At 36.5% G+C, this 19,277-nt stretch overlaps 1 protein-coding gene across 1 annotated transcript in view; it reads left to right on the forward strand.

Annotated features, from left to right (window-relative positions):
* MUC19 (mucin 19, oligomeric) overlaps window positions 1-19,277 on the forward strand; it is a 154,335-nt gene that overhangs the window by 29,162 nt on the left and 105,896 nt on the right. The window contains 11 exon segments of the mRNA XM_066254398.1: window positions 94-125; window positions 646-675; window positions 1,563-1,604; window positions 2,105-2,137; window positions 3,235-3,279; window positions 11,588-11,626; window positions 12,900-12,914; window positions 13,354-13,428; window positions 15,217-15,312; window positions 15,538-15,636; window positions 16,223-16,300. Coding sequence (XP_066110495.1) covers window positions 94-125; window positions 646-675; window positions 1,563-1,604; window positions 2,105-2,137; window positions 3,235-3,279; window positions 11,588-11,626; window positions 12,900-12,914; window positions 13,354-13,428; window positions 15,217-15,312; window positions 15,538-15,636; window positions 16,223-16,300 — 584 coding nt within the window.

Below are 19,277 nucleotides of genomic sequence, written 5' to 3' on the forward strand. Positions count from 1 at the left end.
TTGTTAGATAACTTACTGTTTTAAATTTGGGAGATACATGTCACTAGGAGTTAAAATTTCAACCTCTTTTTTTTTTTTAAATTTAACTTTCAGCTATTGCATCGCAGGAGAGTTGGAGTGTACTGGTGAGCCATTACATTTTACTCTAATTGATTTAGGAAAGATGAGACAAAGGGTCTGGGATCTTTTCAGTCTATCAATAACAGAGGAGTGGGTCCTTAATGCTTTAGACTGTCCCTCAGTGAGTTGAGACCATTCCATTCCAGTTTATTTGTTGATATTGGGTCACTTCAAATCCAGTGCCACCAAGACGTGGTGAACATTGGCACATAGACAGTTCTCCTGCCGCATGTATGCCTATTTGTAGGTCTGGGAATTAAGGGAGTGGAGCATCAGCCAAAATAGTGTAATAAAGGGATGGAGTGGAAAGTGAAGGTTAGTATAGATAGAATTAAATGATGAATCACTCATGAGCAACACATCTAAAAAATAAATTTAGTAAGTTTAAAAAGAATACATAAACTACTCATTAATTTCTTTTGGTATTAGAAAAATATAAAGAATAAAAAAACATAACTCACAGGAACTTCAGATTTAATTATTTTATGATTTTGTATTACTAATAATAATTTCTGATTATTTCAGGAACTGGTTCTACAAATTCAACATTCACAGGTAAAATCATCATTATGTTTTAAATACATATTTTCTTTTTGAGGAAAATTTTTTATAGTTTCACATAACTGTGCCAGTAAAAGATATGCTGGTAAATCTGCTGATATAAAAATTTCAAATTAAAATGAATAGTTATTAGAAAATGTCAAAATATAATTTCCTTGTACTCCTGTGAATTAACTTAGAAATATGATTAGAACATGCTTATTAGCTAAATATAATAATATAAACCTTGACATTTTTAGGTAATGATTGGAATAAAAGGAATGAAAAGGAAGTAAACGTTATCTTCCATGTAGTAAATATTTTGCTGTCAGGGCATTTCAGTTCTGTTCATTCAGGAAAATGCAGTTCACTGTAGTTTGGGAACTTTTAATTTACTGCAATCTAAGTAAACAGAGTTGCTGCAGAACATTTGCGTATTCTTGTCTTGTGTGATTCAAGGAAGGGTTTTATATAATGTTGATTGATATTTGGAGATGGTGTCAATTAAGTAGTACAGCAAATCATAAACCTTAGTTTTGACAGTATAAAGTTATAAGATTATTTGTAAAATGCTATTTAAATTTTAGCTATAATTGGTCACGTACTTAAAGCTAAGGTATTACATATCAAAGTTCTAAGCCTTATTTTTTGGCCTATATATTGACATTATACAGTTTCTATGAGATTTGGTTGAATGGTACTAATCAAAAATAGTTATTTTGGTTAGACCTGTGATAAATATATAGTGTTGTTTTGATTTAAATGAAAGATTGTTTTCTTACTTATCCTCTGCACATAATTTTATAAATTTTTTATTTTATAACAACTAGTTTCTTCAGCTTAATTTCCCAGCAAAAATTATTCAAGTAATTTATTCCATAAATATTGTCTTCTCTAAACAGTTTCTACTACAACAGCTACCTCTGCATTAAGCACCAAAACAGGTAAAAAAAAAAAAAGTTTGTTTCTTATTTAGCTTCTAAATTAAAACAAATTGAATTTGCCATTTAGGCATTTTGGGCCCTATTTTTCAATGTGTCATTCTCTATTTATGTATTTCCTAAATGTCACATAATAGGACCTACATCTGAATTATAATATGAGTAAAAAATATTTTATATTTGGAGGTTGTGTGTCCTCAAAAAAACATTCCACATATTACTGATTTGGAGAAACTAGCTACTAAAGAAAATTCTATGTTAAAATCTTTGAAAATAATTTACCATGTAATTTTTACTAACCTAAAGAGTTTTAACTTTAATTGAAAGATTTGTAATTAAAGCAGTGACTAGTAGAATACAAAAGTATATTAAAATATGTGACTATCTGATAAATGAGTTTAACTGTTACATTTAATTATTTATTTGTATTCTAGAGATATATAAATATCTTTCAACACCATTTTAACATACATTTCCAAATATTTATCTCTTCCTTTGTATAGCAATTCCATCTGTGACCAGTGGCTCACGCACAGGTAAGCCATATTATCCAACAACAACTTAATCAAGAGGGCATTAAAAAAATTCCAAACTTCCCTTTAAAATAGTATACCTTTGCAGTGATATATTTAGGGGAACATGGCTTTTTTTTTCCCTAAGTGAGAGTAGGGGAGGTAGAGACAGATTCCCACATATGCCCCAACTGGGATTCACCCACCAACCACCATGTCTGGGGCAGATGCTCAAATCAACCAAGCTATTTTTAATGCCTAAGGCTGATGTGCTCAGACTAACCCTGCTATCCTCAGCTCCTGGGGCCTATGCTCGAACAAATCCAGTCACTGGCTGTGGGAGGAGAAGAGGGAGAGAAGGGGGAGGTGGAGAGGAGAGAAACAGATAATCGCTTCTCTGGTGTACCCTCACGGGTAATTGAACAGGGATATCCACATGCCAAGCTGATGCTCTATCCACTGAGCAAAACAGCCAGGGCTATTTTCTTTCTTTTGTTGTGTTTTTATGAATGTCTTAGAGGAAGACTTGTAAAATGTTACATAAAATGATGTGGGGTTTGTTTTTTTTTGTATTTTTCTGAAGCTGGAAACAGGGAGGCAGTCAGACTCCCGCATGGGCCCGACCGGGATCCACCCGGCATGCCCATCAGGGGGCGATGCTCTGCCCATCTGGGGCGTTGCTCTGTCACGACCATAGCCACTCTAGTGCGTGGGGCAGAGGCCAAGAAGCCATCCCCAGCGCCCGGGCCATCTTTTACTCTAATGGAGCCTCGGCTGTGGGAGGGGAAGAGAGAGAAAGAGAGGAAAGAGAGGGGGAGAGGTGGAGAAGCAGATGGGCGCTTCTCCTGTGTGCCGTGGCCGGGAATCGAACCCAGGACTCCTGCACGCCAGGCCGACGCTCTACCACTGAGCCAACCGGCCAGGGCCAAAATGATGTTTTTTCACCTTAACTTGTAGTCTATGAATTTTATAAGTTTAATTTCACATTTTAACATCTATATGATGAAATTTCTCTGGAACATTCATTTTGATATATTTTATATATGACCATAGATATTGTCAAATCATAGTTTGTCCCGTACATAAACTTTATTTTTTCCTTATTTTTTTCTTTAATTTAGCAGTTTTCACTCCAGGGATTACAACATTCAGCAGTGAAACAACAGGTAGGTGAAATAGAAAGCCTATAACATGACAAATTAAGATTTTTACTTGTATTAAAATTGTTTTATTTCAACTTACTTCTAAGAATTAACATACTCAATCTCTTACACTTAGGATCTTTTCTTTTCTAAACTTAATACTATTTCTCTTTCTACTGTTCTTTCTTTTTTCTAGTCCATATATATATGGTAAAAGTACATTTACAGTAGTTTATATGGAAAAGACATGCAGGCTATTACTATTTTCTTTATTTTTATTTTTTATTAAATGAGAAGCAGGGAGGCAGGGTGACAGACTCCTGCATGTGCCCTGACAGGGATCTACCCTGCAAAGCTCCTACCGGGCAATGTTCTACCCATCTGGGGCTGCTGCTCTGTTGCTTGGCAACCAAGCTATTTTAACATCCGAGGTGAGGCCATGGACCCATCTCAGTACCCAGGTCCAACTTGCTGGAACCATTCAAGCCATGGCTGTGGGAGGGGGAGAGAGAGTGCAGAAGAGAAGGGGTAGGGGTGGAGAAGCAGATGGTTGCTTTTCCTGTGTGCTCTGATCGGGAATTGAACCCAGAACTTCCACATGTCAGGCCAATGCTCTACCACTGAGCCTACCAGCCAGAGCCTCATGCAGGCTTTATTAACTGTTTCACGTACTCACAACTGTAAACATATTTTTGCCCACCCCTGTATTGAGAAACAATCACCATGGTAAGTCTAATTAATATCCTTGACATCACAGATCATGGTATGCCAGTTCATATTCCCAATTGCATCTAGCCCCAATGTATATAATAGTTAGATTTCAATAATTTTTCTAGGATAACAAAGAAAAAAATAAATTTTCTGGTATGATGTAAAGAAAAATCAGGGTTGCTTGACACTTGGAGGGGGAGCTTTTTCTTATTACCTTGTTCCCTGGGTAAAGTACTTTTGACTAAACATTGAGTCAGATATTTTGCTGAATTAAGTACTTTTCACTGGCCACTAGTTTTTTTTAACTAAAACTTGAAATGGCAAACAAATTATTTTAAAGTTTTCATAAATTTATCAATATGAAGATTCCTCAGAAAACTAAAAGTAGATCTACTATATGACCCAGCAATTCTATCTCTGGGTATTTATCCAAAGAAAACAAAAGCACTAGTTTAAAAAGATGTATGCCTCCCTATGTTTACTGCAGCACTATTTACAATAACCAAGATGTAGAAGCAATCTAGGTGTGCATCAATTGAGGAATGGATGAAGACAATGTGGTCTAAATATACAATAGAATATTACACAGCAGTAAAAAAAAAAAGAATAAAATTTTGCCATTTGTCACAGTATAGATGGACCTAGAAGGTTTTATCTTAAGTGAAATAACTCAGACAAAGACAAATATCATATGGTTTCACTTAAATGTGTAATCTAAATAAACACACAAGTAAAACAAACTCATAAACAGAGATCAGAGAGATGGCTACAGAAGATTAGGGGATGAAGTGATAGATGAAAAAGATCAAAGGCAATAAAGTCAATAATATTGTGATAACTTTTACAGTGAGAAATGATGACTAGAATTAGTGAGGTGATCACATAATAAGATACAAAAGTGTTGAATCACTGTATTACATAACTGAAACTAATATATAAACTAGTATAACATTGTATACTGACTATACTTAATTTTTTTAAAAAGATACTAATGAAACCTGTCTACCAGAATAAAAATGAATAAATAAATAAATAAATAAATAAATAGACTTTCTCAGATTGATCAAAGGCATTACTGCCAGGGAGAAAGAGAAATGAGTAGGTGTTCAGAAGAGTATTTATGATCTACTTGACTTTACATAGGAGCATCTTGGATAGAAGTTGAGGTATAACTTCATTGTTGCACTTACTGTAGAGTTAAATAACATAGAATGAAAGTACACTTTTGATAAATTTAGAAAAACATTATAGAAAAATTTAAAAGCATAAGGGAAAAATATACAAGGTTTAAGCTTCCCCCCCATGTTTTATATATCCAGTTTCTTTCTTCAAAGGGTTAAAATAATATGAGAGAAGCCTAGTCAACTATTCCAATTAAGTGTCCTATTTTTAGAAGAAAACCATGCAATTATGTTTTTCTCCTGTTTAGATTGACAGATCTTGACACAGAGCTAACATTTACTGAGCACTGTTCTAAATATGTGACACATTTGATTGTGACATCTTCACATTTGATACAGAAAACTCTATGAAGCTGGTCCCATTATGTTTCCCAATTTACAAATGAGGAAATGGAAGCACAAAGAGGTTAAGTTATGAGCACAAGTTACTTGCTAATAAGTAGCGAAAAGAGCATTAAAATTCAGGACATCTTTTTCTGGATTTCACTCTTAATGCTTCTGTGTTTTGATGTTTAAGAAAGAGGATAAAGTTGAATTTAGTTTAAATCCATTATTGAAGCAGCATGTAATTACAGATTCCAGTTTCAATGTGGGACTTGAATATTGTACAAATTGTACAATTTATAATTTGTTTAGTAACTTTCTATTAAAATTAAAAAAATAAGGTCATTAAATTTGGGGGATCCTGATTTATATAATTAAAAAGTAGATTTTTTTGTTATATAACAATTTGATATCTTAAAATACGTATTTTTTTAAAATTTAAAATCTCAGAATTTTTTAACTATAAGTTAGATATAAATGTTATTTCTTTGTAGAATATGCTTATTCTACAATAGCATCAATCATAGAAAGAGAATAAGTGCGTCAGGCTATAATAAGAGCCTGCTGAGTGTCAGGAAGTGAAAGCAGAAAACTGAGAGTCTGAATGCCTTCACTTCTTCTTACCAGCTGTATGATGTTAGTTTAAGTCCCTCAAACACTGGACATTAGTTTTCTCATTTGAAGTGGGAAAAATATAATATCTTGCCGGGGTCCAGCACCGGGGGGGATCCAGGGGTCCCACAGGAGTAGACGGCGTCGGCGAAATCGAGTGAGAGAGCCGAATTCTTTTCTTTCTCTTTATTCTCTGGTTAGCATTTACTGTCAGGCATCTCTCTTTTTAATGCTAGTATAGGTCCCTTTTTATATACACACACTGAGTTACAATTACATGGTGTTAATTATTGCTTTTGTTTCACTATGTTTACATGTTTTCAGATAACAGTTAATTTATATCTATAAATCACAAACCAGGTAGCAAATCATTCAAAATACAAAATAACTTGAATAGTGATAACAACATGGGTAAAAGCTTTTAAAGTATTAGTACTAATAGTTAACTAACTTTACTGCTGTTGTGAGTTAAGGGGCAGAGAGAGATTAGCAGACAACTAACAATGGACCACCGCTTGCTCAGGTAAATGGCTTTGAGTTTAAGCAGTGTCCTACTTTTTCTCACAAGATTCTAAAAGGCTTGCCTATAAAGAAATTGACATAACATTAAGAATAGCTTTCACCCAAAGATATGCAGAGTGCACTTGCAAGATAGCCTAGTAGCAACATAAGACGTTAACTGTTATTACTTCTATGGATTTCCCTACATTCCTCTCATTATCAAAGAATCTTGGAAAGTATATAAATCTCATGAGAACATCTCATTGAGAAAGCCTAGCAATTGCCTTTAGTCAAAAGACAATTCTCTTAGTAAAACATTCTTTTCTTGCCGACTGCGCTCTCATCCTAGGCCACACAATGGGCCATTCTACTATACCTTACCTAAGATACTATTGTCTAGTCAAATATTACTTATTTATTATATTTAGACACTAGTTAAGTTCTAACTCTATTCTTCTCAGAGTGTACCACTATCTGCAGATCAAATAAGCAAGAAGAAAGGAATGCTTCTCTACTCTATCACATGAAAAGGCTAGGGAGGAAAAATGTTGAATTAAGTGAAGGCCGAAAGGTGCTCTGTGCACAGCCACTGCCTCCTACCTATTCACAAGTCACAATCTATTCTTTATAACATGATTAAGAAGGAATTCTCCTACAGACTTAACCCTTTACAAGGGATATCATAGCCAGCCTTTTATGTCTATGAGCCCAGTTCAAGGGGCTTACAGGCTTTTCTGTGGAACTCACATCCTCTGTCTCATTTCCAAAGAAATTACTACGAATCTACAGGGAAAGCACGGTACTATTATCCCTGTGCCACAAATAATAGCACACACCCAGAAGAGGGGGGATATAGGCCAGATTAATTCAAAAAGTCAAAGGGGCAAGTATCGTTGTGTCTCTCCTTTGGGTGACTTTGTCAACCCGCAGCCATTGGTCTTCTCTGCTGTGACTTTGTCAATCAGCAGTTTTTGATCTTCTTCTGCTGTGACCTTGTCAGCCAGCAGTTGTGGGTCTTCTTCTGCTGTGACCTTGTCAGCCAGCAGTTGTGGGTCTTCTTCTGCTGCGACCTTGTCAGCCAGCAGTTGTTGATCGGCTCCCGACAATATCTATATCATAGGACTTGAGAGAAAAGTCCCTGATGGTGCAATTTAGTGTAAGACATAGTAATGCTCAGTAAGGTCAACTTTATAAGTAGCAACATTTCATAAAGAATAAGTTATTATATTCACGAACTTAGATTTTAGCTGAGACACAATATTTTTTCAGTAATTAATCAGAAGCATGCTGCTTCCTCAATTAATAAAAATTTCATAAGTTTTTATATTTTTCCCAGAAATAAGATAGTTTACAAAACTTTATACTCTGCAGTATTGAATTTATTGTTTATTAGAGAAAATGTTACAAATATTCCTTAAACTTATCTTTCAGACATTTCTATTAAGTACAAAGGAATCCATTGAGGAAAAGTGGCAAAATAACTTTTCTATATAAATTAAAATGGTCTTCAAAGCAATGAAAAAACTTAGTGGTAGCTGGAAAATTAATTCAAGATTTTATTTTAATTAGTAAGTTTATCATGAGGTAAAAATAAGGCAAAAAGGTAAAATATATTATTTTATTAAGTTTATCATGAGAGAAATGGACATCGTCACTTTGAAAGTTTTTAGTGTAGATTACTATCTCATAATGTACAGAACTATCAATATTTTGATAAAAGCAGCTTTTCCCTTTACGATTTATGTCTTGGCAACAAGGAAGCTGATACATAGTGATTCATAATATAAGCACATTATCATGTATGTTCATTTACTAGTAATGGAAAATCAAATTGAAATTATAATGGTCTGGACGTCAGAACTAATGAGAAGAGTAATGCTTTATCTATCAGTTTTGGTAATTAAACCAGGAAGAAAGTGGATTCTTATATCTTCCTGCTTGTAAAGGTTTATCCTTACTTTCATTGCTATGTCAGCAATTTCAGACTAATGTCTTTCAATGTTCAGTTGTGGGAAAAAGCGAGCTATGTTATAGTAGCCCAACTGTTGTGTACTTCAATCTAGGACTAGTTTAGACAAGTATTATGGCCCTAATTAAAGATGGGCCTTTGAAATCTACATTGGAGCACATTGCCATGTTAACTACACTAGCTACAAGGAAAGGTCCATAAATATGTTTTCTCATTCATATGCTAAAAATATTTGTGATCCATTCATTACCATTTTATTGTGTGCTACTGTGTTCCCCTTAACTCCATGTTGATCAGAGCCTATTGATATGAAAATTCTGGAGGAGATTTGAATTTAGTCTATGTAATAATACTGCTTTTAATTAAGTGTAATGCTTTCCATTTGAAAGAGCTCAAATTAAGATCACTTAAATTCCTTGGAGGTTAAATTTATACTGGGAAATGGAAGCCACGCTAAAATATTTTGAAGTTTCTGAGTCTATCCTGCTATGTTATTGCAGTCTTGGTAGTCTCTGTAGACTATGGTATAATAGTCCTTCTGTGTTATCCTTGCATCCAGATCAGCAAGGCATTTTTTCAAATGTTCAATGTTGCGTTCATTAGTGAGAAAAGATATCAGGATCTGAATTGGTCTGTTGGTGGAGTCTGCTTGATACTGATCTAGAAATCCTTCAAAATTAAAGCTTGACACTAATTTTGAGAATTCTCACATAAAGCTTTTCTCAAACTATTTAACATTTTGTGAAATAACCAGAGGAGATATGATATTTTATTATGTATTTGATATACTTTATAATTTTTGGTCTAATTTATATTACCATTAATATGGTAACTGGGTAATAAAGAACAAATACTACAAGAGGTGATGCATTATACATAAAGGCATCACTACATAAAAAGCTTATGGCCTGACCAGGCATTGATGCAGTGGATAGAGCATTGACCTGGGATGCACCCAGGTTTGAGACCCCAAGGTCTCCAGCTTGAGCGTGGGCTCATCAGGCTTGAGCACAAAGTCACCAGCTTGAACGTGAGGTTGCTGGCTTGATTGTGGGATCATAGACATGACCCCATGGCCACTGGCCTGTGCTCAAGGTTGCTGGTTTGAGCAAGGGGTCTCTGGCTTGGCTGGAGCCCCCGTGGGTCAAAGCACATATGAGAAAGCAACCAATAAACAATTAAGGTGCTGAAGCTATGAGTTGATACTTTTCATCTCATCTCTCTTTCTTCCTATCTGTCTCTATCTCTCGCTCTCTCTCTCTCTCTGTGTCTCTCTTGCTAAAAACAAACAAACAAATAAAAACAAAAAGAACAAAACAAAATTTTATGGGTCACAGTCCTAGGTACTGTGTCCCAGCTTTTTCATTGACCAGCAGTGTTCCTGAACAAATTACTTCACTTATCTGAGTCCAAGTCTTCAGACGTAGAATAGTTACAATATTTTTATCTCATTCATTCATGTGTTCATTCATTCATTCTGTTGACAAATACTTACCAAGCATCTATTATGTGCAGAGCACTCTGATATAATTAGAGACATAAAGGTGAGTTAAAGTAGACATGCTTTCTCCGTTCATAAAACCTATAGTTTAGCCAAGAAGATGGCTATTAATCAAGTAATTACAGAAACCTAAAATGTTAGTGGGTGGGTTAGAGCCGGATTTGATTAAGTCAATATAATCAGAAAAGGCTGAAGTACAGATGATTGAGGTGAGAACTGAATAACACATATTTAAGGAGACAAAAAAAAGAGAAACCGTGTTCCAGGTACAGGGAAGTAGAAATTAGCAGGCGTGAAAGACTGAAATGAGGCCAGCGTGGGGGAAACCAGTGAAGATCAAATAAAGAGATTGAGAAGTTTTCTTTTTTAAGTTACAGACCGCTCAGTGGTAGAGCGTCAGCCTGGTGTGCAGGAGTCCCGGGTTCGATTCACGGCCAGGGCACACAGGAGAAGCACCCATCTGCTTCTCCACCCCTCCCCCTCTCCTTCCTCTCTGTCTCTCTCTTCCCCTCCCACAGCCAAGGCTCCATTAGAGCAAAGTTGGCCCGGGCACTGAGGGTGGCTCTGTGGCCTCTGCTTCAGGCGCTAGAATGGCTCTGGTTGCAACAGAGCAATGCCCCAGATGGGCAGAGCATCGCCCCCTGGTGGGCGTGCCAGGTGGATCCCGATTGGGCTCGTGCGGGAGTCTGTCTGACTGCCTTGCCATTTCCAACTTCAGAAAAATACAAAAAAAAAAAAAAAAAAGTTAAGGGACATTATCACATAAACAATAGATTTCCAGAAATATTCAATGGAAATTAAGACCAAAATACAGAAGAGAGCTGACTCAATTATTTATGAAAGCCAACAATAAATATAGGCTTACTTTTAAGTCCACAGACCTCTCTCAACAAACATTTGATAAACTCCCATCACATTTCTTCCTATAAGTCAGGCAATGGAAATGCAAAGGTAAGAACGACCTCTTTCTTCAGGAGTTTCTTGGGAACTTCAGATTTATCTCCACAACCTTGCTTTATTAAGTCATAAAATAATCCTAAAATGTATTTCTCCTTTTCCTCTCTTTCCCTTATAAACTAAATGCTACTTTGTAGAAAAATATTGGAGGCACAGATCACCAGAATTACAGGGAAGTCAAAAAACAAACAAACAGCCTCTGCTTAACAAAGACTTAACTTTGTCATTGTTAATATGCAGGAGTGAGCAAAAGAGTTTAATAATAATGAATAATACAATTACTAGTAAATAAATAATAATTCAAGAATAAACTCGGTGGTGTGTGTACTCACAACTATAAACCTTCTTTTGCCCCCACCGCCCTGTGTATTTATTTCATTTACTCTGCATTTCAGAGTAATGCGTTAGAAAGTATGTTATACTGTCACTATTTAAAAATAAAATTAAAAATTTTTATTACTTTCAACATTAACTATATTTCAAACTACTATCTATTAAAACCTAACAAGAGATCAGTCTTTTTACATTTTGCCTTGAGGTCAGAAAAAGTCACATCATTTCTCTTTTGCTTATCAGGAACAACTCTAACTCTCCCCATTGAACCGTTTACTACAGGTTAGTATATTAACTCTTGGTTTTTACGTGTTAAAAATTGTAAATTATTAGTAACTTTGGGTTTCTAAGAAGAAAATTTATATGAGAATTTGACTTTTGAAAAAATATTACAAACAAGTATATAGTTGACTGGGTTTTTCCCATGGATTTTAAACTTTTTAAAAATAAATATAACTTTCTTTTGGCCAGTTTTATATTGATTGGCTATAATATGATTTCCAGCTTTATTTTCTTCCTTATTACCCATAAATACAGCATCTATAGCAGTACTAAATGATATCAAGAGTAAAATCTTTTTAAAAAAAATATAAGATGAGAGAGAACATTTATCTAAAAATATATAGTTTTCTTTTTAGGTGTCGTAAGTATAAAATTAGCAATTAGCTATTTCTTGCTATTATTTCATTATTATTACTATTATCCCTGAGTGACAGTGTGGTTAGGCTCCATTTATTTGAGAGCAATCATGTTGAGACAAAAGTACAAAGGCTTAGTGTGACCCCATTATAGATGCCGAAAATATGACTTTGTTAAAAAAAAAAAAAAAAAAGCAAGGACAAAACGAAAATCTTAAGGGAAAGTGTAATCAAACTAGAGAAAAGAGAGTTCATGCCCACCTGTGTGCAAGTCAATGAGAACTGACACCGGGGTTTGCAGGGAAGATAAGCTGTTTTATTGGAGCAGTGCCACCCAGGAGAAGGGGAGCTTGTGCTCAAAATCCCAACTCGCTGACGGCATACAGACAAGAAGTTTCATAGAGCAAAAATCATGCATAATCATGATTAAGGAGTTTGGGGTGGTGGGTCTCACTGACAGTCCTTGATTAGGTAAGCAGTTAATTTTCATCTTTCAGTTGTCTGCTCCCTCCTTCATCTTCTAGTCTAGTTTCAGTGAAGCTGTTGTGGGGTGATCATTCCCCTTTGTGGGCTGAAAACCATCTTAATAATGCAAATCCGAAGGTCACAGTGGTGTGCAGGGGTGAAAGCTGTACATCATGTGACTCTTACTCGTTTATGCTGTTATTATAATATTTCTGCTGTTTTGATTACTTGTCTAGTGGGTCCTGGGCTAAGCAATTTCTATAATGGTTAACAAGCTGCGATGTGACTTGACTTCCTTCTTGTGGCTGTTAAACTAGTTTACAAACCTATTTTGTATTAAAGATATTTTTTAAGAGCATTAACTCTCCAGCTTCAAAATTAATATTAGAAAAATATCTTAGGGAACTCTAGGCAGAAAGTCACTGGACTTTTGATTCTATTTTCTATACTAGGAATTGATCGGACAGGTAAGTCGCCCATTGGTTAAAAAGTCCAAGTATACCGAGATGAGTTTATTTTCTGTTTTTCTCAGGCGTTACGAGTACTTCGTTTCCCGTCACCTTCACAGCTGAAAGTGCAGGCACGACAGGTGGAGTGGGTCCCCTCTTCACCAGTCCTTGGCACATATCAGGTACATTAAGTTCAGAACTGAGCACACAGCTGTGGCTACGCAACTCATTTCAGGCAAAGCTGCTCAGTACAATAAGTTTACAGAATAAAGATAGCTGACTTAGGTATAACATCAGAGGTAGGTATTCTTTATAGGTAATTAGAGTGTAGTCTTTAGTTTTGTTCATGAGTTGATTTCTTAAAGGGTAACAGGTTGTCACAATTATACACACCCCTTACTTGGAGTGTTGAAAGTGCCCATGACTTTTCTTACCTTTTATTCTTTACCTTCATCAGGAACCACTGGAGCATCAACAAGTGCAAGCACAGGAGCTCAAAACAATATTACAGGTGACACAGGCCTCAGAGGAGGTGAGAAGAAGAAATGAGTCAAATGCTATTTTTTCCATAGCTTCTTTTCACAAGTAGTCTTCTGTTACAAGTAAGGAACAACTGTCCCCTGAGTATAGCTCTAGATAATGAGGGTCCCTTGTCAGCACTCAGTCACCTGGATAACTCTGAGAGAAAAATTCAATAATTAGTCTTTAGGTATTAATGAAATATTAGTGATTTATTTCTATGATACAGTAAAATTTCTGAATTGTGCTCAAATAAATAATGTAACTTAATCCACATTAGCACCATGGTAGGTAAGTCTCTTGACTTAGGAAGAAAATAATAAAAGGTTTCAAAGCTACAGAAGCAGGATTAGAACCCAGAACCCTTAGCCTTCTCCGTAATAGCTTCAGCATTCCCTGATATATGCATAAGAGCATACATCCAGAACAAAGCCAATTGCGGATATGTTTGCCCTTGTGCATCGTGGACTAAACTTCAACTATTTGTTGGTTTCATAAATAAAACATTATTGGTATTCTTTAAGCATAGATAATTTTGATTAAAACAAACAAGCCACATTTACCCTTGTTCTTATGCAATCAGTTGACATAGGTACCTTTTACATTTTCTCCTGTGCATCACATTTGCTCTGCTTTTGCTCGGGTGTTAAACATTTTCTATCTGGTCTCTACAGTTGTCCACCTAGCTCACTTTATGTTGTATATGGGGAATAAATGAGGTGGAATGGAGAGTTGGCTTGGGGTGGGTAAACACACAATATGGTATACAGAGATGTGTTGTAGAACTGTGTACCTGAAACCTGTATAATTTTGTTAACCAGTGTCAGCCCAATAAATTTAAGTTAAAAACACACACACAGTGATGTTCAAAGTGTGGTTCCCAGACCAACAGTATCAGCATCTCCTGAGAACATTTTAGAAATGCAAATTTTAGGGTCCACCATCCTAGAATCAGAAGTTCTCAGATTGGAACCCAGCGTAGTGTATTACTTAACAAGCCCTTTTTGCAATTGGTGCTTATCAAAGTTGAGAACATTTCTATTCTTTCTTCAGTTCCCTCCCAATTTACACTTCAGTCAATACCACTGGCTTGAATGGATTTCTGAAAACTCAACTGTTGCCGTGTCACTCCTACTTAGAATCCTTCCATTGTTCTGATTACTTTTAGGATACATTAAAAATTGCTTTACATACCACTAAAAGACATGTCTTTAGAGTAAGCATGGGACTTCCCTTTATGCCTTTATTAACTAATTCATAGTCTGACTTTATTAACTAATTTATGATCTGATTTTGTTTTTCTAAATTAATTTTCCTTTAAGAAATTAAAAGTTATGTTATTTACTTTTTGGAATAAGATATAATGTACATAAAAATAATGTGTTAAAAGACAGAATCTACAGCAGCACAAATTAACTGATTAATTTGAATTAGATCACTGAACTGACTGAAACTTTAGGGTGATAACTACTTCATCTATATTTCCTAATGTAGTGATAAGTCAAATACAAAAATATGTATTTCTCTAGTTTCATGGCATTTTTCCAAAACATCAATGTAGGGCATTGAAAATTGTATAGCATTGCTCTTTTACCACAGATTGTTTGAGAAGCAAAGCTCACCTTTGGGGCTGTACCTGGATTTGGTTTCGGGACCTGCTGCCAACCAACTGAGTGACCTGGAGAAGGTCATATGTCTTAAATGGGAATAATAACAATATCTGCTTCAGAGGTTTTTATAAATAAGACTAAATGAGTGGATTTCTGTTTAGGGTATTTTTTAAATTGTTATATTCTTTCAGCTGGAAGTGGGGCCCCTACGGCTCCACCAATACCAACTATAGAAGACAGCACATCCACAGAACCCAGCACAGGAGCAACCAGTCCAGGAAAACCAGGCAAGTCAGCAAGTGCTCCTTAGTGCCTATTTAATGGTACTGCACATCTTACAGGTCGAACTAAACATTAAGCTATATGTGATATTATACCATGAAGCTGCAAAAATATTAGAGATCATTTTAAGGTTTCTTTTACATTGGAAACCTCAATTTTGTCAAGTAGAAGAGTGATATGTAGAATCCTACAGCCCTAGAAGTAATGCCCCTTTCTTGCTCTCATGTCAGGGACCTCAGAAGTGTCTGAGGACGTTACAACAGCTCCTGGGAGCAAAAGCACCACTGGAGACTCAACTGCCCCAGGCACAACCTCGGGAGGCAGAGCAGGTATGGAAATGGAGGATCTGAATCATCTTCTCACTCACAGTAGGGAAGTCATCAGAGGCTTCTACTAAGTTATCAGTTATTAGTAAATGCACATATTCACAACTTCACCATTCCTGCATTGATGGCAGTGTTTCTCTAGCATGGGCTCAGAGGTGACTTAGAACAGAGTATTATATTTCAGATTCCAAGACTCCTGCCTTAAAATTCTGAGGATCTGAGTCTAGAGGGGGGCTCATGTTATGCTTTGCTATCTTGGCTATAAATCAAATTGACTAGAGAAGTTTTAGGAGAATACATATTGAAGAGCCTTGTACAGAAGAATTGAATCAGAACTCATAGAGGAAGAGTCCAGGCACAAGTACTTTTTATAAGTCTTAAGTGGGTTTCAATAAATAGCCTGGATTGTGTTTCTGTATGTTTAGTAGGCAGCAGCCCAGGTGATTCTTATGATTAATTTTTGGAAATAGTGAACTTGAAATGAGTAACTGTGAATGAATCTATGGAAAGTACTTTGAAAGACTAGAACAGCAAAATCTGTTCTGCTTAACCAAAGATCATGATATATATTTATTGTTTATTTTGAAAGGGACAACTGCTTCATCCACTGGTGAAGTGACTACAGCACCAGGCAGTGAACTGACGCCATCTGAAGAAGACACGTTAGGTGCGTAGAGAATGTCATTCAGAGGCTATGGCTTTTGTCCAAAAGGATCATATTAGGCCCTGGCCAGTTGGCTCAGTGGTAGAGCATCAGCCCAGCATGTGGATGTCCTGGGTTTAATCCTAGTCAGGGCACATAGGAGCAGTGACAGTCTGCTTTTATACCACCCCCTCCTCCTTCCACTTCTCTCTCTCTCTCTCTTCCCCTCCCACAACCTTGACTAGATTGATTTGAGCACATTGGCCCCAGGCACTGAGGATGGCTCCATGGAGCCTCTGCCTAAGGTGCTGAAAATGGCTCTGTTGAGAGTATGGCCCCAGATGGGCAGAGCATCAGCCCTCGATGGGAGTTGCTGAGTGGATCCTGGTTGGGGATCATAGGGGATTTTGTCTCTCTATCCCCTCTCCTCTCACTTGGACAAGAAGAAAACAAACAAAGAAAACCAAAAAAAACAAAAAAAACCCAAAAGGATCATATTAAATCAGAACTATGCTGGTGTCACTTAAGTTAGTCAAATAACATCCAATAAAAGATGCAAAATGGTGTGAAAATGATTGACATTTTCAAGAAAAAAATTTGTTTTCCTGCTGTCTCCAAAGCTTCCCTTCAAAAGTAATACAGTATTGGATTGTCACAAAAATGTGTATGCTGTCTCCAAAGCTTCCCTTCAAAAGTAATACAGTATTGGATTGTCACAAAAATGTGTATGCTGCCCCCGCACACTGTTTATCAGGTGTTACAGTAGGAGTCTTAGAATTGCTGTTGGAACCAGCAGTAGCAACACAGCTAGAATGCTGGTTCCAGCCCCAAAGGAAACTCAGCAGGCAAGGTGTAGGGTCACCTGGGCACCTTGGTGGGGCTCTGTCGTAAATGTAATTGAGACTCCAGGTTCTTGTAAAGAGTTTAAGTGAATTTACTAATGGCTATGGCTCTAATAATGGCAACAATTTTAGGACAAATCAATATAGGTTGTAGGGGCATTTTCAACACAACCATCTAAGTAGATTAGAATTATCAGGTAAAATACAAAATGTCATTAAAATTTTAAGTTTCACATCAATAAGATTTTTTTTTTTTTTTAGTATAAATATGTCCCATGCAGTGATGGGGTCAGTGTTGTTGTTTATCAGAAATCCAAATTTAACTGGGTGTCCTGTATTTTTATTTGCTAACTCTGCTGATCCCAGTGTGGACTGGGCACCACTGTTCTTTTCTGTGAGGAATAACTGGAGGGGAAGATGCAGTCACCATTGGAGCTGCTGGTGAAAAGATTTTGGAAACATCAGGAACCAAAAGAACATAATCAGAATAAATCTAGACAAGAGAAACGTGATTTATTTACTTCAAATTCTGTCAGAGACAAGGTTTCCTGGGGGATTTAATTACTATTAATTGTGTTAAAACGGAAGAAGATCAGAAATAAATTAAGAGCTATTTTTTTTTTTTTGTATTTTTATGAAGCTGGAAACGGGGAGAGACAGTCAGACAGACTCTCGCATGCACCCGACAGGGATCCACCCGGCACGCCCACCAGGGGCAAGGCTCTGCCCACCAGGGGGCGATGCTCTGCCCCTCCGGGGCGTCACTCTGTCGTGACCAGAGCCACTCTAGTGCCTGGGGCAGAGGCCAAAGAGCCATCCCCAGCGCCCGGGCCATCTTTGCTCCAATGGAGCAAAGGAGGGGAAGAGAGAGCCAGAGAGGAAGGAGAGGAGAAGGGGTGGAAAAGCAGATGGGCGCTTCTCCTGTGTGCCCTGGCCGGGAATCGAAACCAGGACCTCTGCACGCCAGGCCGACGCTCTACTACTGATCCAACCGGCCAGGGCAAGAGCTATTTATTATGTGTTATGTGTTGCATCATGCTGGGTGCCACAGGGATCATAGGAGCAGAGTACAGTAAGATACTTGTTCTCTTAGAACTTGATTTTCGAGTAAGAGGAGTATTTATGTACATGCAAAGTCAAAAGTCATGTAAGGCAGAAGAGAATCAATGTCAAGGAAGTTTTCAGTGACAAGTGTTAGAGTGGTAACTCAGGAGGAAATTCTAGTAAGAGAATGGATTAGTTGGGGTTAAAAATAACAGCATATTCTATTTTGGATAGAATATGATAATGATCAATATGCCTTGACTATATGGATATGCTTTAACTTGAGCAAATCTACAAATATAAGATGAATGAAATTTTAGGGATATAGTTAATTTCAGTGAAATAAAGAGTAGTCATATTTCAAGTGTTGGGGAACTAGAATTAAAAACATTCTCCCAACCCAGAGACACTGTCCATAAAGAAAAACAGTTTTATTATTGAATAAATGTTGAACTAGAATGTGACTCAAATTGCAGGCAATTTGCTAAGCAATTGTAAGGACAGAAAGACTTCTCACCAAGCAGACACAATTTATTACATAGTGTTTTCAAGAAAAATAATATTGGTTCTCAAGCAATGGGACTCGAGAGCACCACTTATAGCACAGAGTTTATTATAAACTCACCAGGTAGTTAACTGGTTTTCTCCAATGAAAAACAAATGTCTTATCTTGATGACAGGTGAAAGTTTTTAACTAAACAAAGATAAGGAAAATATCTCTCTTAATGGTTGCATTTCAAAGAGACAGTGTCCAAGTTCTTGAGAAAGACACTCCTTTGTCATTATGATGGTAAGATGACTATAAGTTTTTTTAAAAGACCTAAATAAATTTCAAGGACACACAGAGAGAAGTTAAAATTAAAAATTTTCTCAATTAAATGCTTTAAGAAAAGGGAGTAATCTCTTATTTTTAACAGAGAGAATTAAGCCTCACTCTTACTTAAATTATTTTTTCTTAAACAAGCCATTCTCATAAAATGATCAATTTTATATTTTAATCAACTAACATTTTTGACTCCATTATAAAATAAACCCATGCTGGGAGTAGAGCAGTATTTGGAGCTGGAGATGACAGCACCCTGGGGACCAGGCACTGGACCCACAATCCTGAGAGG

Source organism: Saccopteryx bilineata, chromosome 2 (assembly GCF_036850765.1).
Source record: "Saccopteryx bilineata isolate mSacBil1 chromosome 2, mSacBil1_pri_phased_curated, whole genome shotgun sequence".
In the NCBI taxonomy this organism is placed as follows: domain Eukaryota; kingdom Metazoa; phylum Chordata; class Mammalia; order Chiroptera; family Emballonuridae; genus Saccopteryx; species Saccopteryx bilineata.